At 41.0% G+C, this 14804-nt stretch overlaps 1 protein-coding gene across 1 annotated transcript in view; it reads left to right on the top strand.

The window, feature by feature from the left end:
- LOC129745222 (tyrosine-protein kinase hopscotch) overlaps positions 1-14264 on the top strand; it is a 56383-nt gene extending 42119 nt beyond the window's left edge. Inside the window, exons 7-13 of the mRNA XM_055738160.1 lie at positions 10225-10338; positions 10474-10763; positions 10826-11590; positions 11662-11766; positions 11928-12505; positions 12572-12906; positions 12974-14264. Coding sequence (XP_055594135.1) covers positions 10225-10338; positions 10474-10763; positions 10826-11590; positions 11662-11766; positions 11928-12505; positions 12572-12906; positions 12974-13130 — 2344 coding nt within the window. The 3' untranslated portion in view covers positions 13131-14264. The remainder of the gene's footprint in view (positions 1-10224; positions 10339-10473; positions 10764-10825; positions 11591-11661; positions 11767-11927; positions 12506-12571; positions 12907-12973) is intronic.
- The last annotated feature ends 540 nt before the right edge of the window (positions 14265-14804 follow it).

The following is a 14804-nucleotide window of genomic DNA, read 5'->3' as shown; positions in this document are numbered from 1 at the left end:
GTCATCCATGTATACAAAACATGCGGTTCCGATCAGATTGCTTAGAATGTTATTCATAGTTCTCTGAAAGGTTGCTGGTGCATTCCGCAATCCAAAGGGCATACGTGCGAACATAAAGTGTCCTAAGCTTGTTGAAAAAGCGGTTTTTGCTTTATCTTCCGGATCCATTTTGATTTGATGAAATCCGGATTTTAGATCCAGAGTTGTAAAGTAAACTGATTTTCCGAGACTATCAAGTATGTCTTCAATTTGCGGAATTGGAAACTTGTCACTAATAGTTTTATCGTTTAGTTTACGATAATCTATTACGACTCTTATTTTTCTTTTACCAGAAGCGTCTGGTTTTTTAGGAACAACCCAGATCGGAGCTGAATATGGACTCTGAGAATGTTCAATAATTCCGTTATCTAATAACTCTTTTATTTGTTCTTCAACGTCTTTTTTAAATGCGTGTGGATATCTATACGATTTTGTGTACACGGGTTCTTCATTGGTTGTCACAATTTTGTGTTTAACTGAAGATGTAGCTGTCAATTTCTCATTAGGTTTGAGTAAGACACCTTGATTTTTTAATATTGTGTCAAATAATTTTTCTTTTTCTAGATGTGAGAGGTGATCTGTTCTAATTATGCTTTCTAGAATTGTTTGATTAATTACAGATCCTTGTTTTAGTGGGATTGGTGTAATTGTTTCAAAGTTATTTACTTTGAGGTTAATTCGGTCTTTGATAACTGGTTTTTCAGGTTTTGTTGAAAGAACCTTTATTGTAGTTTTATTCCTGTTCGAGTTGTACACGCCGGGTTGAACAACATAATTTTGGTAAAATTTCTGAAAACATGGGACAAACCAGTCTCCATCTACGTTAGTCTCTAGTTCAATAGTGTGACTATATAATTTTTTTGCTGGGTAATATTTTTTGTAAGGAATTTTTGTGTCATTAATTATAACACATTCATTTTTATAATTAATTATTGCTTTGTTTTTGGCTAAAAATTCAGATCCAATAATTCCATCAAAAAAATTATGAAATTTTAGTTCATAATATGTTTGTGGTGGAATGTTGTTTCCGAGTAGATTTATTCTGCCTTTTTTGTTGATATTATGGGTGCCTGTTATGTTCTTTATTTGCACATTTTCTGTTTGTGCTATATCTGAAATGAAACCAGGACGTAATACGTTTTTATTAGCCCCAGTGTCTATGAGTAACTTTAAATTTGCTTTTGTTTCGAGATATGGGAGGTAATTCAAGTTATCATGTTTGTTGTCTGGACGAAGCAAAAATTTAGGTCCAATTTCATCATCTATTTCTTCGTTTTTAATTTCGTTGTTATTTATGGTTCGGTTGAGCGTTAATCTGCTTTTGACCGATCCTATTTCCATCGGTTGGGGATTAGTGAAGCCTTTTTTCTGTTCATTAAATGTTTTCTTTTCATTGGTGTCATTCACTGTATATTTGAAATTTTTCTTTTGGAATGGGGGTTGTTGTGCAATACTTTCTCTGCTTTTAAATTTGCAGACGAAAGCGTAAGCTTCCTCGATGTTCTCCGGTTTTGCGGCCTGCACATACCCAAAATAGGGTTCTTTAAGGCCAGAAATAAATGCAGCAAGGATGTCCTCGTCAATAAATGAGCTTATTGCATCCCAATTTTGTTTGTATATAGTTTTTTGTTTGGCTAAACTTTTTATGTTTTGCCCAATTTCGGTAATTATTTGGTAATATTTATGAAGGGACATGTTATCCTTCATTTTCGTTTGCCATAGTTGGCTTTTGTAAAAGGTCAGCTCCTGCTTGTCGCCTAATGCGTTCCTGAGGATTTCGCTTGTTTCTTCGAAGGTACGCGGGTTGCCCGCCAGACAAATGATGTCCCTTGCTTTCCCTTCGATTTTATTTATGACGGCTGTAACATAAATTTCGTACTGGCATGTTGTGACCAGCGGTTTGAAAACGTTAAGTGTTCTCTCAGCGTTATCCAGCCAAGCTGGAAGTTGCTTTCTGTTTCCGTCGTATTTAGGAATTGATTTGATAGGGTCTGGTATAGCAAATAAATTTTCTAATCTCCCTGTTGATTCATTAACTGAACTTGGATTATTGTTTGCTAGTGCGTTTATTGCCAACTGTTGTTGGTCTTGGGTTGAATGAATTTGGCTGACCATAGTGGTTAGGTGCGTGATTTGCGCCACGAGGTCTTCCATTTTTGTTTGTTCTAATTTCAATGCTCCTAAATCGGGGGGATTTTTTATAGGAACGTGGGAAAATTCAGCAGATTCTTCCGAAATTTCTGAATCCGAAATATCACTAAAGATAATTTCCGAACTGAATAATTGTCTTGCCTTTTTCAAAGCGCTTAGCTTTTTTTCTTTTGGCATTAATTTATTTGATGTAACCCCTTTAGTTTGCTCAGTCAGTATGAACGAGCAGAGGGAATCTTATTTCAGTCTCCTTTTATAAACACTTGGCGTGCACTAGCAGCGCGAGCTTTTTGCTTAGTCCGCCTTTTGCGCGTTTCAAATGGTGACTTTGTGGTTTATTTTAATTTTTTGTAGAGATCTGCCTATCTGGTAGTACAGATCAATACCAACAAAATTTTAGCAATTTTCTTAATTTCAGGGCCTATCTGGTAGTACTCTGGGAATAAATAAAACGCTAGCACTTTGTTTTAACTGGGAGCACACAAAATGTGTCGCCTCACTCCCTGTCGCGAAATCTGCCTATCTGGTAGTGCAATTTCCGGACGCAAAAAGATAAACGATTGTCTTAGTTTTCGAGCCTATCTGGTAGTACTCGAGTGAAAAGAGGCCTATCTGGTAGTGCCAAATTTCACTAAGATAAACACTAATCTTTTTGATTTGAGGTGAAAAGTAATAAAAAATCACTTACCTCGGTTTGCTGTCGTGACGGTAGGTTGCTGTAGTGGTCCTGACGGGGGGATCCTCAACTCGAAACGATGACAGGTCATCCGCGTTGTTCCGATGCTTTCTTCGCGAGATTACTTTTGAAGTCGGTTATTAATCGACTTTATCCACTTTTTAACTTCAGAATTCACTAAAGCTGCTTCCGTCGGCTGCGCCAATTATGAGACCGAGTCTCCGAGGATGTTTTTAAAAAAGTTTTATTTTAACATTCCTCTTACTTATTCACTAATCACTACCACTAAACTAACTGCTAACTGCACTTCCTGCTGCTGAACCACTTACTGCTGCCGGGTCGGGAACCAAAGAGAGCGAGCATGCCTTCGCTATCGGTATTTAAGTGATCATATTTGCTTACGATGCAATTATGATCACCGCGTGGTTGCGCGTGGCTTGGGAGCGCCACGTTTATACATCCTGTCTCGGGTTCTGGGAGAGGGATGTATGTAACTATATATTGATGGATTTATGAGATTTGAAATCCCTCAACAGGATAATATTGTTTTACTACCTTTGACCAAGTACTTGGAAATGCTCGTTATTTCATTCGATGTGCATTATATCACCTTTCCCAAAAAGAAACCCCTTACTTAACCCTTCGTTTCATAAAGTAACAAATTTGCAACAATTAATGTATGGAAAAAGTGAAAAATCGTAATTTATTTTAAATTTTTTTCTTGATGTACTCATCATTTCCAACTATAAAAAATTATGTTTAAAGAAAATAAAAAAAATCATGAAATGAAGGGTTAATCCGTTCTGCAATTGATTTACCAATACTAGAACTTTCACCTTTGAACCGGCTCCAGAAAGAAGCGATTCGGGAGAAGTTTGGCTGTCTCGAAGCCCAATTTGTCAGAATTCGTGAAAACCGGCATACCGGCAAACTAACCATAACCTAAGTTGGCTCAATTTTGCGGAAATCGGTCATGTCAACTCGGAAAACATTCCGAGAATCTGAATTCGTTTCGAGCTGGTGAAAATTCCGAAAATTTTACGGCGATTAGGAAAGGATGATACCGTGCGTGGGTGGATTTTTCCGAGGAAAATTTTCAAACTGCACCCCCTGATAGAAAATGAAACGAAAATTCATTCACATATAGGCACAATAACAAAAAGTGGGAAAATAATTCATTCACAGATTTCAAATTTGTTAGTGAATAAATTCGTTCGATTCGTTATCCGAGGAAGGGTTCATTTTCGTTGCGTTCAGTTTTTTGTTGGAAAAAAGGCACTGAAAAAAACTTTTATGGTGCAGTTCTAGAGGGTGATACGGTCAAAATTTGGTCAAGGGAAAACGCGTGCTAATCGATGAAATCGTTTATTTAAAAAATCAAATTAAATTTCTTTTTCAAGTTTAATTAGTATCAAATTCAGGAAAAATATTTAGTTAGGCTTCCGCTTTTTCAAATCCGAATTGCCGGGCCTTACGCTTAACCCCTGCCATCAGATTTTGTACAGCCACCTTGTCCACCTTCTTCGCCGCAGAAAGCCAGTTTGCCTTGAACTGCTGCTCGTCCTTAGCAGTTTTTGGTCTTCTTTAGGTTCCGCTTCACAATATCCCAGTATTTCTCAATTGGGCGAAGCTCTGGTGTGTTTGGAGGGTTCTTGTCCTTGGGAACCACCTGCACGTTGTTGGCGGCGTACCACTCCATGGCCTTTTCCGTAATGACAAGATGCCAAATCCGGCCAAAACAGTACGGAACAACCGTGTTTTTTTTTCAGGAAAGGCAGCAGACGTTTATTCAAACATTCTTTCACGTAAATTTCTTGGTTGACAGTCCCGGAAGCTATGAAAATGCTGCTTTTCAAGCAGGTACAGATGGCTTGCCAAACCAGATATTTCTTCGCGAACTTTGACAGTTTCATGTGCTTGAAAATATCTGCTACCTTTCCCCTTCCTTTTGCCGTATAAAACTCCTGTCCCGGAAGCTGCTTGTAGTCGGCTTTGACGTAGGTTTTGTCGTCCATTACAACGCAGTCAAACTTCGTCAGCATCGTCGTGTACAGCCTCCGGGATCGCGCTTTGGCCGTCGTATTTTGTTTATCATCGCGATTTGGAGTCACTACCTTCTTGTAAGTCGATAGTCCGGCTCGTTTTTTGGCTCGATGCACGGTTGTAGACGATACACCCAGCTTATTTGCGGCATCTCGGAGAGAGAGGTTGGGGTTTCGCTTGAAACTACCGGAAACTCTCTTTGTCATCTCAGTGGCTTCCGGTTTTCGATTTCCCCCCGATCCAGACTTTCTGGCTGTCGACAAACTTACCCCAAACATTTGAATTACATTTGTAACGGTTGATTTGGCAACTTTTAGCGATTTTGCCAGCTTTGCGTGCGAGTAGCTTGGATTTTCGCGATGATACGGTGCTCTTCTTCCTTGGACGGCATTTTGACAACTGAAGAGTGAGTTCCAAAATCAAAATAGGAGCAACATTCAACACACACACACCTTCAAAATGAGGGGTGTTCAGATTTTTCAAATGCAAAATTGAAAGAAATACGTCAAGTTGATATTGACCAAATTTTGACCGTATCACCCTTTATGTGCCAAAATCGGATGTTGCCGAAATTGAATGTTGCCAAAAACGAACGGGGTCTGTATTACTATTTTATGTTAGCTGTATAAACCCTGAAACAACTAAAACATCTCATATTTTACTCTGAGGCTTAGTAACCCAAGAGGTTTCTAAAAAACGCTTTTTATCTTGTTTTATTAAACCCGTGGCTCATTTGTACGTTCAATATTTTTATAGTGAATTTTGTACTATCATTAGACAAACTATTTGTGGTGCTTCTCACATCACACATCTATGTAGAGGAAAATTAAACTTTTAAGCCAATGTGAGTTAAGTCAAAGCTTCTAGTTCAAAAACTATGACTGCGTTCCTTTGGATCAATTTTTATGATCATTGGTGTTGTGAAAAATAAACGAGCGTTGAATACCAAAGTTAGTCTCATTCAAAACCTTATTTCTACGTATTTGGTCTATGCAAAAATAGTTAAAAACATTTCAAATTAATGAAAAAAAAAAAACAATAAACCTATTTTGACTGCATCCAAAATCATTATCGTTCGTATGGGAGACGAATTTTAAAAAAATCCAAAACACTTGTTGTGATTGAATATTATTAAACTCAATTCGCCTCTCAATTCGCCTCTCAATTCGAATACAAAATTATTTATTCTGACAAGTTTATTTAAAATTAATGTGGTACAGATTAGGATCTCCTCCAATCATGACATGCAGACATTCGCACACAGGATCCAGCTCTACACCGAAAGTGCGAGCGGCCTATCCGACAAACAGTTCGGTTTTCGGAAGGGTCGCAGTACGGTGGATGCCATTCGACAGGTTATCGAAAGGGCAGATGAAGCCAGGTTGAAGAAACGGAGAGGAGACCGGTTTTGCGCAGTGATCACTCTCGACGTAAAGAACGCTTTCAACAGCGTCAGTTGGGCAGCGATTGCGTCGTCGCTCATCAACATGAGGATTCCGGCATATATCTGTAGGATGGTGGAGTGTTACTTCTGTGACCGTCAACTACAGTATATGACCAGCGAGGGACTGGAAACAGTGAGAGTCTCGGCAGGGGTTCCACAAGGATCGATACTTGGCCCGGTATTGTGGAACATTGTCTACGACGAACTGCTGAGACTGCGTCTCCCCACAGGAATGAGACTTGTGGGATTCGCCGATGATGCGGTTCTCCTGGCATCGGGCCCGTCAACTGAGGAGGTCAAGCTACTCGCCACAGTAGCTATCGAGAAGGTGGAAAATTGGATGCGCTCCAAGAGCCTACGTCTGGCTCACCAAAAGACCGAGATGGTGCTGTTCACCAACCTGATCTCAGCACAATTAGGGACGATTACAGTTGGACCATGCGCAATCGAGTCCAAGCGTGCGATAAAATACCTGGGGGTGATGATCGACTACGCCTGCAAAAGAGCGGCAATGGCGACAGCAGCCCTCTCACGGGCCATGTCGAACAACTCGGCGATCCGCTGCAGCAGAAGGAGGGTTCTGACGAATGTGACCTCGTCCATTCTGCGGTACGGAGTGGCAGCCTGGAAGGCAGCCTTGAGCAGGCAGTGTAACCTGCAAAAGCTCTGCAGTGTGTAGCGGCTGATGAACCTGTGAGTAATCAGCGCATACCGAACAGTGTCCTCGGTAGCTGCTGATGTTGTGGCGGGGGTCATGCCCATCTCGGTCTTGCTAGAGGAAGATACCTTCAGCTACGAGCACAGGCACATGCCCGACGTGCGGAAACATGCCAGAGAGGCCTCGCTGTCCAACTGGCAGCACCAATGGGACAGCTCGGAACGTGGCTGGTGGACCCATCGCTTCATCCCTAACATCGGATCCTGGATGGACCGGAGACATGGAGAGGTGGATTTCTGCATGACACAGTTCCTGATTGGTCACGGATGTTTCATGCAGTACGACCATCGGTTTGGACACGTGGCCTCGCCATCCTGTCCAACTTGCGGTGACACAATAGAGACACCAGAGCACGTAGTGTTCAACTGTCCGAGGTTCGAAGGGGTACGTGCTAAAATGCTTGCCGCCTGCGGACCAGACATGACAGCCGATAACATCGTGCGGAGGATGTGTGAGGATGCCAATACTTGGCGCGTGGTCAGCGATGGGTTCACCCGGATCATGACTGCCCTGCAGATGAGTTGGAACCAGCACCAGTCCGCGACCGGTGTAGGGTGACTCCTTCGTCGAGGAGCACCTGAGTAGTGTGCGTCCGACCCTGGCAGTAAAGCATACAAAGATAAGACTCTACCTTCTGCGTATGCCGAGCTGCTAGGTACGTAGCGCGTCTGTGTGTAGGATACCTCCAACTTTACCGTCGCGGAGTATCCGAGTCGAACGCGCCTTCTGCGATGGAGGCTGTGGGAATAAGATATGACCTTCTCCGCAATCGAACTTGTAGGGGGAAGAGTATTCACGTCGCGGAGTACTCTCGGGTAGAGTGGTCTCACTTCGCCGTCGGATGAGCCACTCGAGTCGGGTATGATGAGATCACCGTCGGGATTCATCTGAGTCGCAAGCGTTTCAGACCCGTACGTGTGCTGTGACAGGTGCGAGTCTAGGATAAGCTGCTCTCGATTCGGCACACGGAGGGCAAAAATCCTAGGGTTGCCAGCCAAAAAGGAAGGAGGAAGACCGGACCACGGTGAGAGTAGAATGCCCTTTCGGCGGGGGGCATTCGAGTAGTGTGCGTCTGATCCTAGCAGTAAAGCATACAAAGATAAGACTCTACCTTCTGCGTATGCCGAGCTATTAGGTACGTCGCGAACGTTGTGTTGGATACTTCCACCGCCGCGGAGTATCTGAGTAAAACGTGCTCCCTACGAGGGAGGCTGCGTAGTCGAACTCGTAGGGGGAAGAGTATTTACGCCGCGAAATACTCTCGGGTAGGGTGACTTCACGTCGTCGGGGGGTGAGTCACCTGAGTCGGTGTAGGATGAATTCTTCGCCGGGAATATTCCGAGTAGTCTTTCGTAAAGCCCCGGACGTGTGCTGTGACAGGCGCGTGTCCAGGATAAGTTGCTCTCGATCGGCACACGGACGGGCAAAGAGGAGAGGGCCTCGAGCCAAGCCAAGCGGAGCCAAGATCTCGAGTCGTTAGAGGAGAGGTCATTGGTCTCTTGCAGTGGTCTCGAACAGAGGCGGAGCGCACGATAGTCATGGGAACCAAGCTAGTCTCGAGTTGCGAGTAAAGGTCGGACCTCGAGTCGTTAGAGGAGAGGTCCTTAGTCTTGAATCGTAACAAGAGGCAGGGTATATATGCTGGAATTGACTCGAACTAGTTAGAGTTGCCGATGAGCGCTTAAGCGCGGACTTGGTCTCTCATCTCGGGTATAGCCTTCGTTGCAGGTCCGGATGGGAATTATGGCCAGAGGCTCCAGGTGGACTTTATGGCGTAGGGATACTTAGTATCATGAGTCGTCCAATTGCACCCATGGACCCGGAGTAGCATACTGGGGGGAACGGGTCGGTCGCCGTGCCTTGGAATGTAGTCCGTAAAAAGGATTTACCGCCTGGGTGATCAACTAATAAAAAAGACATTCGCACATAATTGGCACAGGACTCGCACACTACTGGCGCTAACAAGCTGTTGAACCCCCACCAATCGATTGCAACTGCAACGACTGATTGGTCGTCAGAGAAACAGTACGAAAACACGGGTATGCACCGTTACACGTTTACTCTATAAATTTTTTATCAGATAATGTTAAAAATCATGAGAGGTGTTGAAAATGAACCAAGAGCGTTTCATGAGAAAATTTCTTGCCGTACAAAACCATTTTTCCCACACCGTATTATTGTCTAGAAGAAGCCAGGTTGATAGGCCGATTTTTCATTGATTTATACAATGATACATGAATGGATCGAAGCACGTGTTTTCGTACGCCGATCGGACAAAAGGAAATGTGTAAATTGTGTAAAGTGCAGAGAACCTCTAAAGGTCCCGGAAAATATAAAAAAGGTAAAATTTACCCAGAAGCAGAGGTGATTTTTTTTCCACCCATCTTTAGGGATAATTTTTTCTTTTTCCATTCACCTAGCAAAACGGCCAATTTTACCTTTTTTCATTCACACGGAAAATAATAAAAAGGTAAAATTTACCGACTTACTGGGGTAGTTTTTTTCAACCCTCTTTCGAGGTAAATTTTACCTTTTTTTTCTTCATTCATCCAGCAAAAAGGTGAATTGTACCGTTTTTCTTTTCATCTTGAACAAAGGTAAATTTTACCTTTTTGGGATACATTGAACAAAAAGGTACATTCTACCAATTAACCATTCACTGTCTAAAAAGTATTTCCTTCTCTCTTAAACTCTTAAAATCTGTTCTGGTCAGTCACCAAATTAAATGAAACATAGACACAAGTTAATTCAAGATTTGATTTTTATTTAAGAAAAACTTTTTTATTACCTATGAGGTAAATGTTTTGGGAATCTATGTTTCAATAATGTTCTTCCTTCCGACGATCCGGCTCGATGAACTCCGTGGGTGTTCTTCCGTGGGTCGTGCTTTAACCTCATTCTACTCTAATATGATTAATTTACAATTGCTGCTTACCAGTATATTTGGATATCCAACTTTAGTTTTCGGAAGCAATTCAGATACATTTTCTAAAAGTATAAAAGCTCCGGTTATTGATGCAATTATTATCATTTTAAGTGCCCTTTTTTTTCTTTTACTGTTCCACCATCAATTTCGTTCCGAATTCATTCACAATTTTGTCCCGAGTGATGACGATAGTCGTAAAATTGATTTATTGTCTATTTCTTTCACAGCGGCCAGTTCTCATACAACAAATTAAAGGAGAAAAATAGTAGCATCGGTGCCAACATTGTACGGCAGTGTGAAACGAACTACGACACGTACTTTGTGGACATTCTGGAACAAACGTAAGTAAATCGCGTCATGTCTCTAGGTTGTAAAATGGCGTCTACGACAATAGCGTCACAGTACCGAACGTATAGTATCGGTAGCTTTTTATGTGATAACGTAACTAAAGATTCAATTTTTATTACACCCTTTAGTTGCTTCAAGACTTATAAGCTCACCTATAGCGATCACCGATGGCATGTCTACGGAGACGGCGATCAGGTCAGCGTGTACGACGAGCTGGTAGACGTCCTAAGGAATCTCAATCCGGAAATCCAGCATCTGTACCGGTTGTCCCCGACGGAGCACGACAAAGCACCGGCCCTTTTGCTGTGTTCGACGCAAAGCGACATGGTCACCAAACCTGCCCTGCACGATGTCAACGAGATGCGCTCGGCTGGACCGCAGATCATCAATCCGCTTACGGACTTGGCCATCAGCAGAAGTAAGTGGGAGTTCTATCGCGATGAAAGATACAGACTAACATTATTTTCCTTTTTTTTTCAGATAAACTTAAAGGTGATGATTATTTTGATAGAGCCAGAGCTGAGTTGAGGGTCAAGCCGAATTCCAGTGTCAAGGTTATGATACTATCATTGAAGAACAATCGAAGTGCGTTGCTATCGGAGTTCTTGCAACTGGCTAGTTTTTGGGCCAGTATAGATTCGGTCGATATTATCAAACTTTATGGCGTTACGCTCTCTAAACCAGTATCGATGGTCCTTGAGAGCTCTCTCGAAGATCCGTTGGATGTTTTTCTACGGAAGCGCAAGCACGTTTCATTAGCCTCACTCATAGAGGTGGGTCATTCACTGACACGTGCTCTCTACTACCTGCAAGAGAACAAATTCGTTCACGGACGAATCCGATGTTCGTCCATGTTCGTTACGAAATATGATCGCAACGAGGGTACTTTGGTGGCCAAACTAGGTGACCCGGGTCTGGTACATCAATATATTTATACTGAGCAAGATTTGCTCTGGATACCTATCGAGTACCACAAATTAACTCCTAGGGATGTGCAATTGATGAAGACGGATCTAAAAACGGACGCCTGGGCTTGTTCGACTGCGTTATGGGAGATTTTCAGCCGAGGCAAACGTGCAAATATTAGGAACCCGAAACAGTTCATACAGGATGGCCTTCGTCTGAAAGTGCCTACGGAGCTGGAGGATATTAGAGAACTGTACGAATGCATGTGGAATGGTTGGTTGGTCGATCCCGATAAGAGAATTTCTCCGCAAATTATGATTTCAAAATTGGTGCAAGCAAGTAGGTTTCCGGAGAAATGGTTCAGATGTTGTCATGTAATAATTGTGATTTAATATTTATCTTTTCTCTAGGACAAAAAATCAACTACTGTGAAATTGGGCCTAGTCGACTGAATGGAACAGCGCGTTCAGCAAATGGATCTTGCTCTCAGAGAAGCATCTTATCAATCGAAACCGGTAAGTGTCTAAGCGAAAACATCGTTAAGTTAGTTCTGACATATAAAAAAAAATCAAAGGCCGAATACAAATCTTTATTATTGAAATTCTAGATTCATGCTTATGAAATTCGCGGTTCAAACTCTTCTTGGTGTCCTATAATCATAAACTTTAATTTTCAGATTCCACTTTCCTGCACTCCCGAACGGACGTTTCCGGTTCCTCCTACGTGAGCAATGGCAGTGATCTGGACGGTGCTAGTAACGCATCCAGTGAGTGCAGCTCTCAGCCGCTGATCTCGAACGGTGGCTCTAGTCAGTACAGTGGTGGATCGGACGACGGAATGAACCAGGATCAAGCAAACGCGTTCTTCTACGACTGTCCCGATTACATTGAGTTGCCTGACGGAGCGAAGATCATATTCCAAGGCGAAATCGGTCAAGGTTACTACGGGAGAGTTTTCAAGGGATGCATCGATTATGGCAACGATACCGCTATGCGTAAGGTGGCACTCAAAACCATTCACAACAATGCCTCCAACATGATGCAAACGATTCTGGACTTCAAAAGAGAGGTTGCGATAATGCAGAAGTTGAACCACGAAAACATTGTTCAGTTTAATAAGTTCATCGATGAACGGGATAAGCTTGTCGTTGTTATGGAGTATATGGAAAATGGATCGTTGTTGGATTTCTTAGGCTATAACAGGCATCGATTAACTAAGCAGGATTTGCTTCGATTTGCTAAAGACATCGCCAATGTAAGACCCCCTTAACCATTTTCAATAAATTTCAATTACTAATTCAAACTTTTAAACATTTTATAGGGAATGCATCACCTATTCGAAATGAAAATCATTCACAGAGATTTAGCGGCTCGAAACATTTTGGTGCAAAGCATAGACTGTGTAAAAATATCAGACTTTGGTCTAGCACAAGTTACAGATTCCGATAACTACTATCGTGAAAGGACTAATAGAGTTTTACCAGTCAGGTGGTACGCTCCTGAAACATTAGAGAATTTCAAGTACTCTCACCAATCGGATGTTTGGTCGTACGGCGTAACATTGTACGAGATGTTTACTTACGGAGAAAATCCGTATTCTGATGTGGACATCACAAGTAGAGTACAAATGTTCAGAGTACTGGAAAGCGGAACAAGGTTTGTGTTAATGTTGAGTTTGAAATTAATCTATCAGAAATTAAACCCCAGTTTTGTACTATTTCAGACTCGAACTTCAAGGTGAACCGAACAGGGACGTTCAGGAACAGATGATGGTACCATGTTTCCACTGGCAGGCAAAACAACGACCCTCATTTGAACAGCTGTTGCATATTATTGAAGTGTTGATAAACCAGGAAGGCGAGCTGATAAGGCCGCTTTAAATTATTTTTAACTAAACTGACACGCATAAAGCAGCCAATTCAATCTCGAATGATTCCTAATAGCACGGTTTCGCAAAAGTTATGCCAATTTGTTGCAAACAACACGTTGCATCGCATTATTTTACATACATAGACTAATTCCAATTATACACTTAGCACTTTAAATAGTCGAAAAAGATCGCTGTTTTGATGAATACGTACTATTATATAGGTAAAACTTATGGTGAAAGATGCACTATTTTATGCACGCAATTTTGCATTTGGTAAGAGTTTATGTTTTAATAACTTGCAACACTCTCACCTTATTGTTGTCAATCCTTAATGTACATAAGTGTAGCTTGAAAACTGATACTAAAAAAATGAAAACAAATGAACGAAACATCCGTGCCCGTTTTGAAACTGTGGATATGTGTCTTATTGGTAGTTATTAAATGAAAAAAAAATTAAATAAAAAAACCCTTAGTCAAAACTTATGCTCTCCATAATTCAACTAAGAAATCATTCGGATGCAAACGTACGAAACATCCGTTAAGTAGAAAAATTCAATTCGCCCGTCGTCGACAGAAATTAAAAAAAAGTCTATTCTCAAAGTGCCACATAGCTGAGATGCTTCTTTAGGTTAACTTTCATAGTTTTGTTTATATCTTAGATTAGATTTAGCCTAACGTTTTCGGTAACGACTCGTTCTGATTGAAAGTGACTTCGAAAAATTCTCATACGTTTAGTGTTGTAAAATATGATGTTTTTGGTGACTTATTTAAGCCATATTTTTAAAACAGAGTGCTTAGTTGTTATGCAAATACTTAAAAATTATTTTACACCATGAAGTTGTATTACACATAAAGTAGATCAGAAAGAGGATAGGACCGTTTATTTTATTTTCCTAGATTAAGGCCGACTAGAACCTGAATCAGATTCGAACACGATATACAGAACTTATGGAACGATAAATTAGGAGCCTATAAAGGTGAGATATATTTTTATTTTATACAAATCGAATTAGGAAAGATACATCGAATCCTAGATGGGACGTGTGTTTAAAAGTTATTCTCTGTATTGCCGCTTAAAAAACAACATAGTGATACAACATGTCTATGAGAAATCCTTTTTGGAAAAATAAATAATATGAATGTATGTCAGTGTTGTCTTTTTCTTTTTAGAATATCGATGACAATTCCTTTTGTTATTTAACGTTTAACTTCTAAGAAAACGAAAAAAAACTCTAAATGAGCTATTTCAGTTTTCCATTGTTGCGTCAGTATCTTTTTTGAGCGAGATGACAGCTAATGGCAGGAATATCTCTTAATGTTGTTTAATATTGTTTAATAGATGAACATTTGTAAAAAAATTTCCATTATCTGTTTTTCCTAAGCTTTTTTTATCTGTTATATTTTTCTGAATAGTAATTCGGAAATCGATTTACTCTATTTTTGGTAGAGATGTACCGAATAGTGGTATTCAGCGAACGGCTTATATATAGCTTCTTACTTCAGCTTTCATGGATACTAAGCGAGTTTTTTTTAGCATTCCCATAGCCGATCTACAGTCTGTTTCCCGAAGCATGTTTTTTTGCGGATTTTTTTCTCAAACTTTGAACTAAACTAAAGTGTTGTAGGTGGAAAAGGTCTTAGGAGCATATTTGAGTTACATCAAGACGTTTCCAAAACTATAAAT

The sequence above is a fragment of the Uranotaenia lowii genome, chromosome 2 (genome assembly GCF_029784155.1).
Source record: "Uranotaenia lowii strain MFRU-FL chromosome 2, ASM2978415v1, whole genome shotgun sequence".
Classification (NCBI taxonomy): domain Eukaryota; kingdom Metazoa; phylum Arthropoda; class Insecta; order Diptera; family Culicidae; genus Uranotaenia; species Uranotaenia lowii.
The sequence above is the reverse complement of the archived record's forward strand: the minus strand, read 5'-3'. Positions and strand labels throughout refer to the sequence as shown.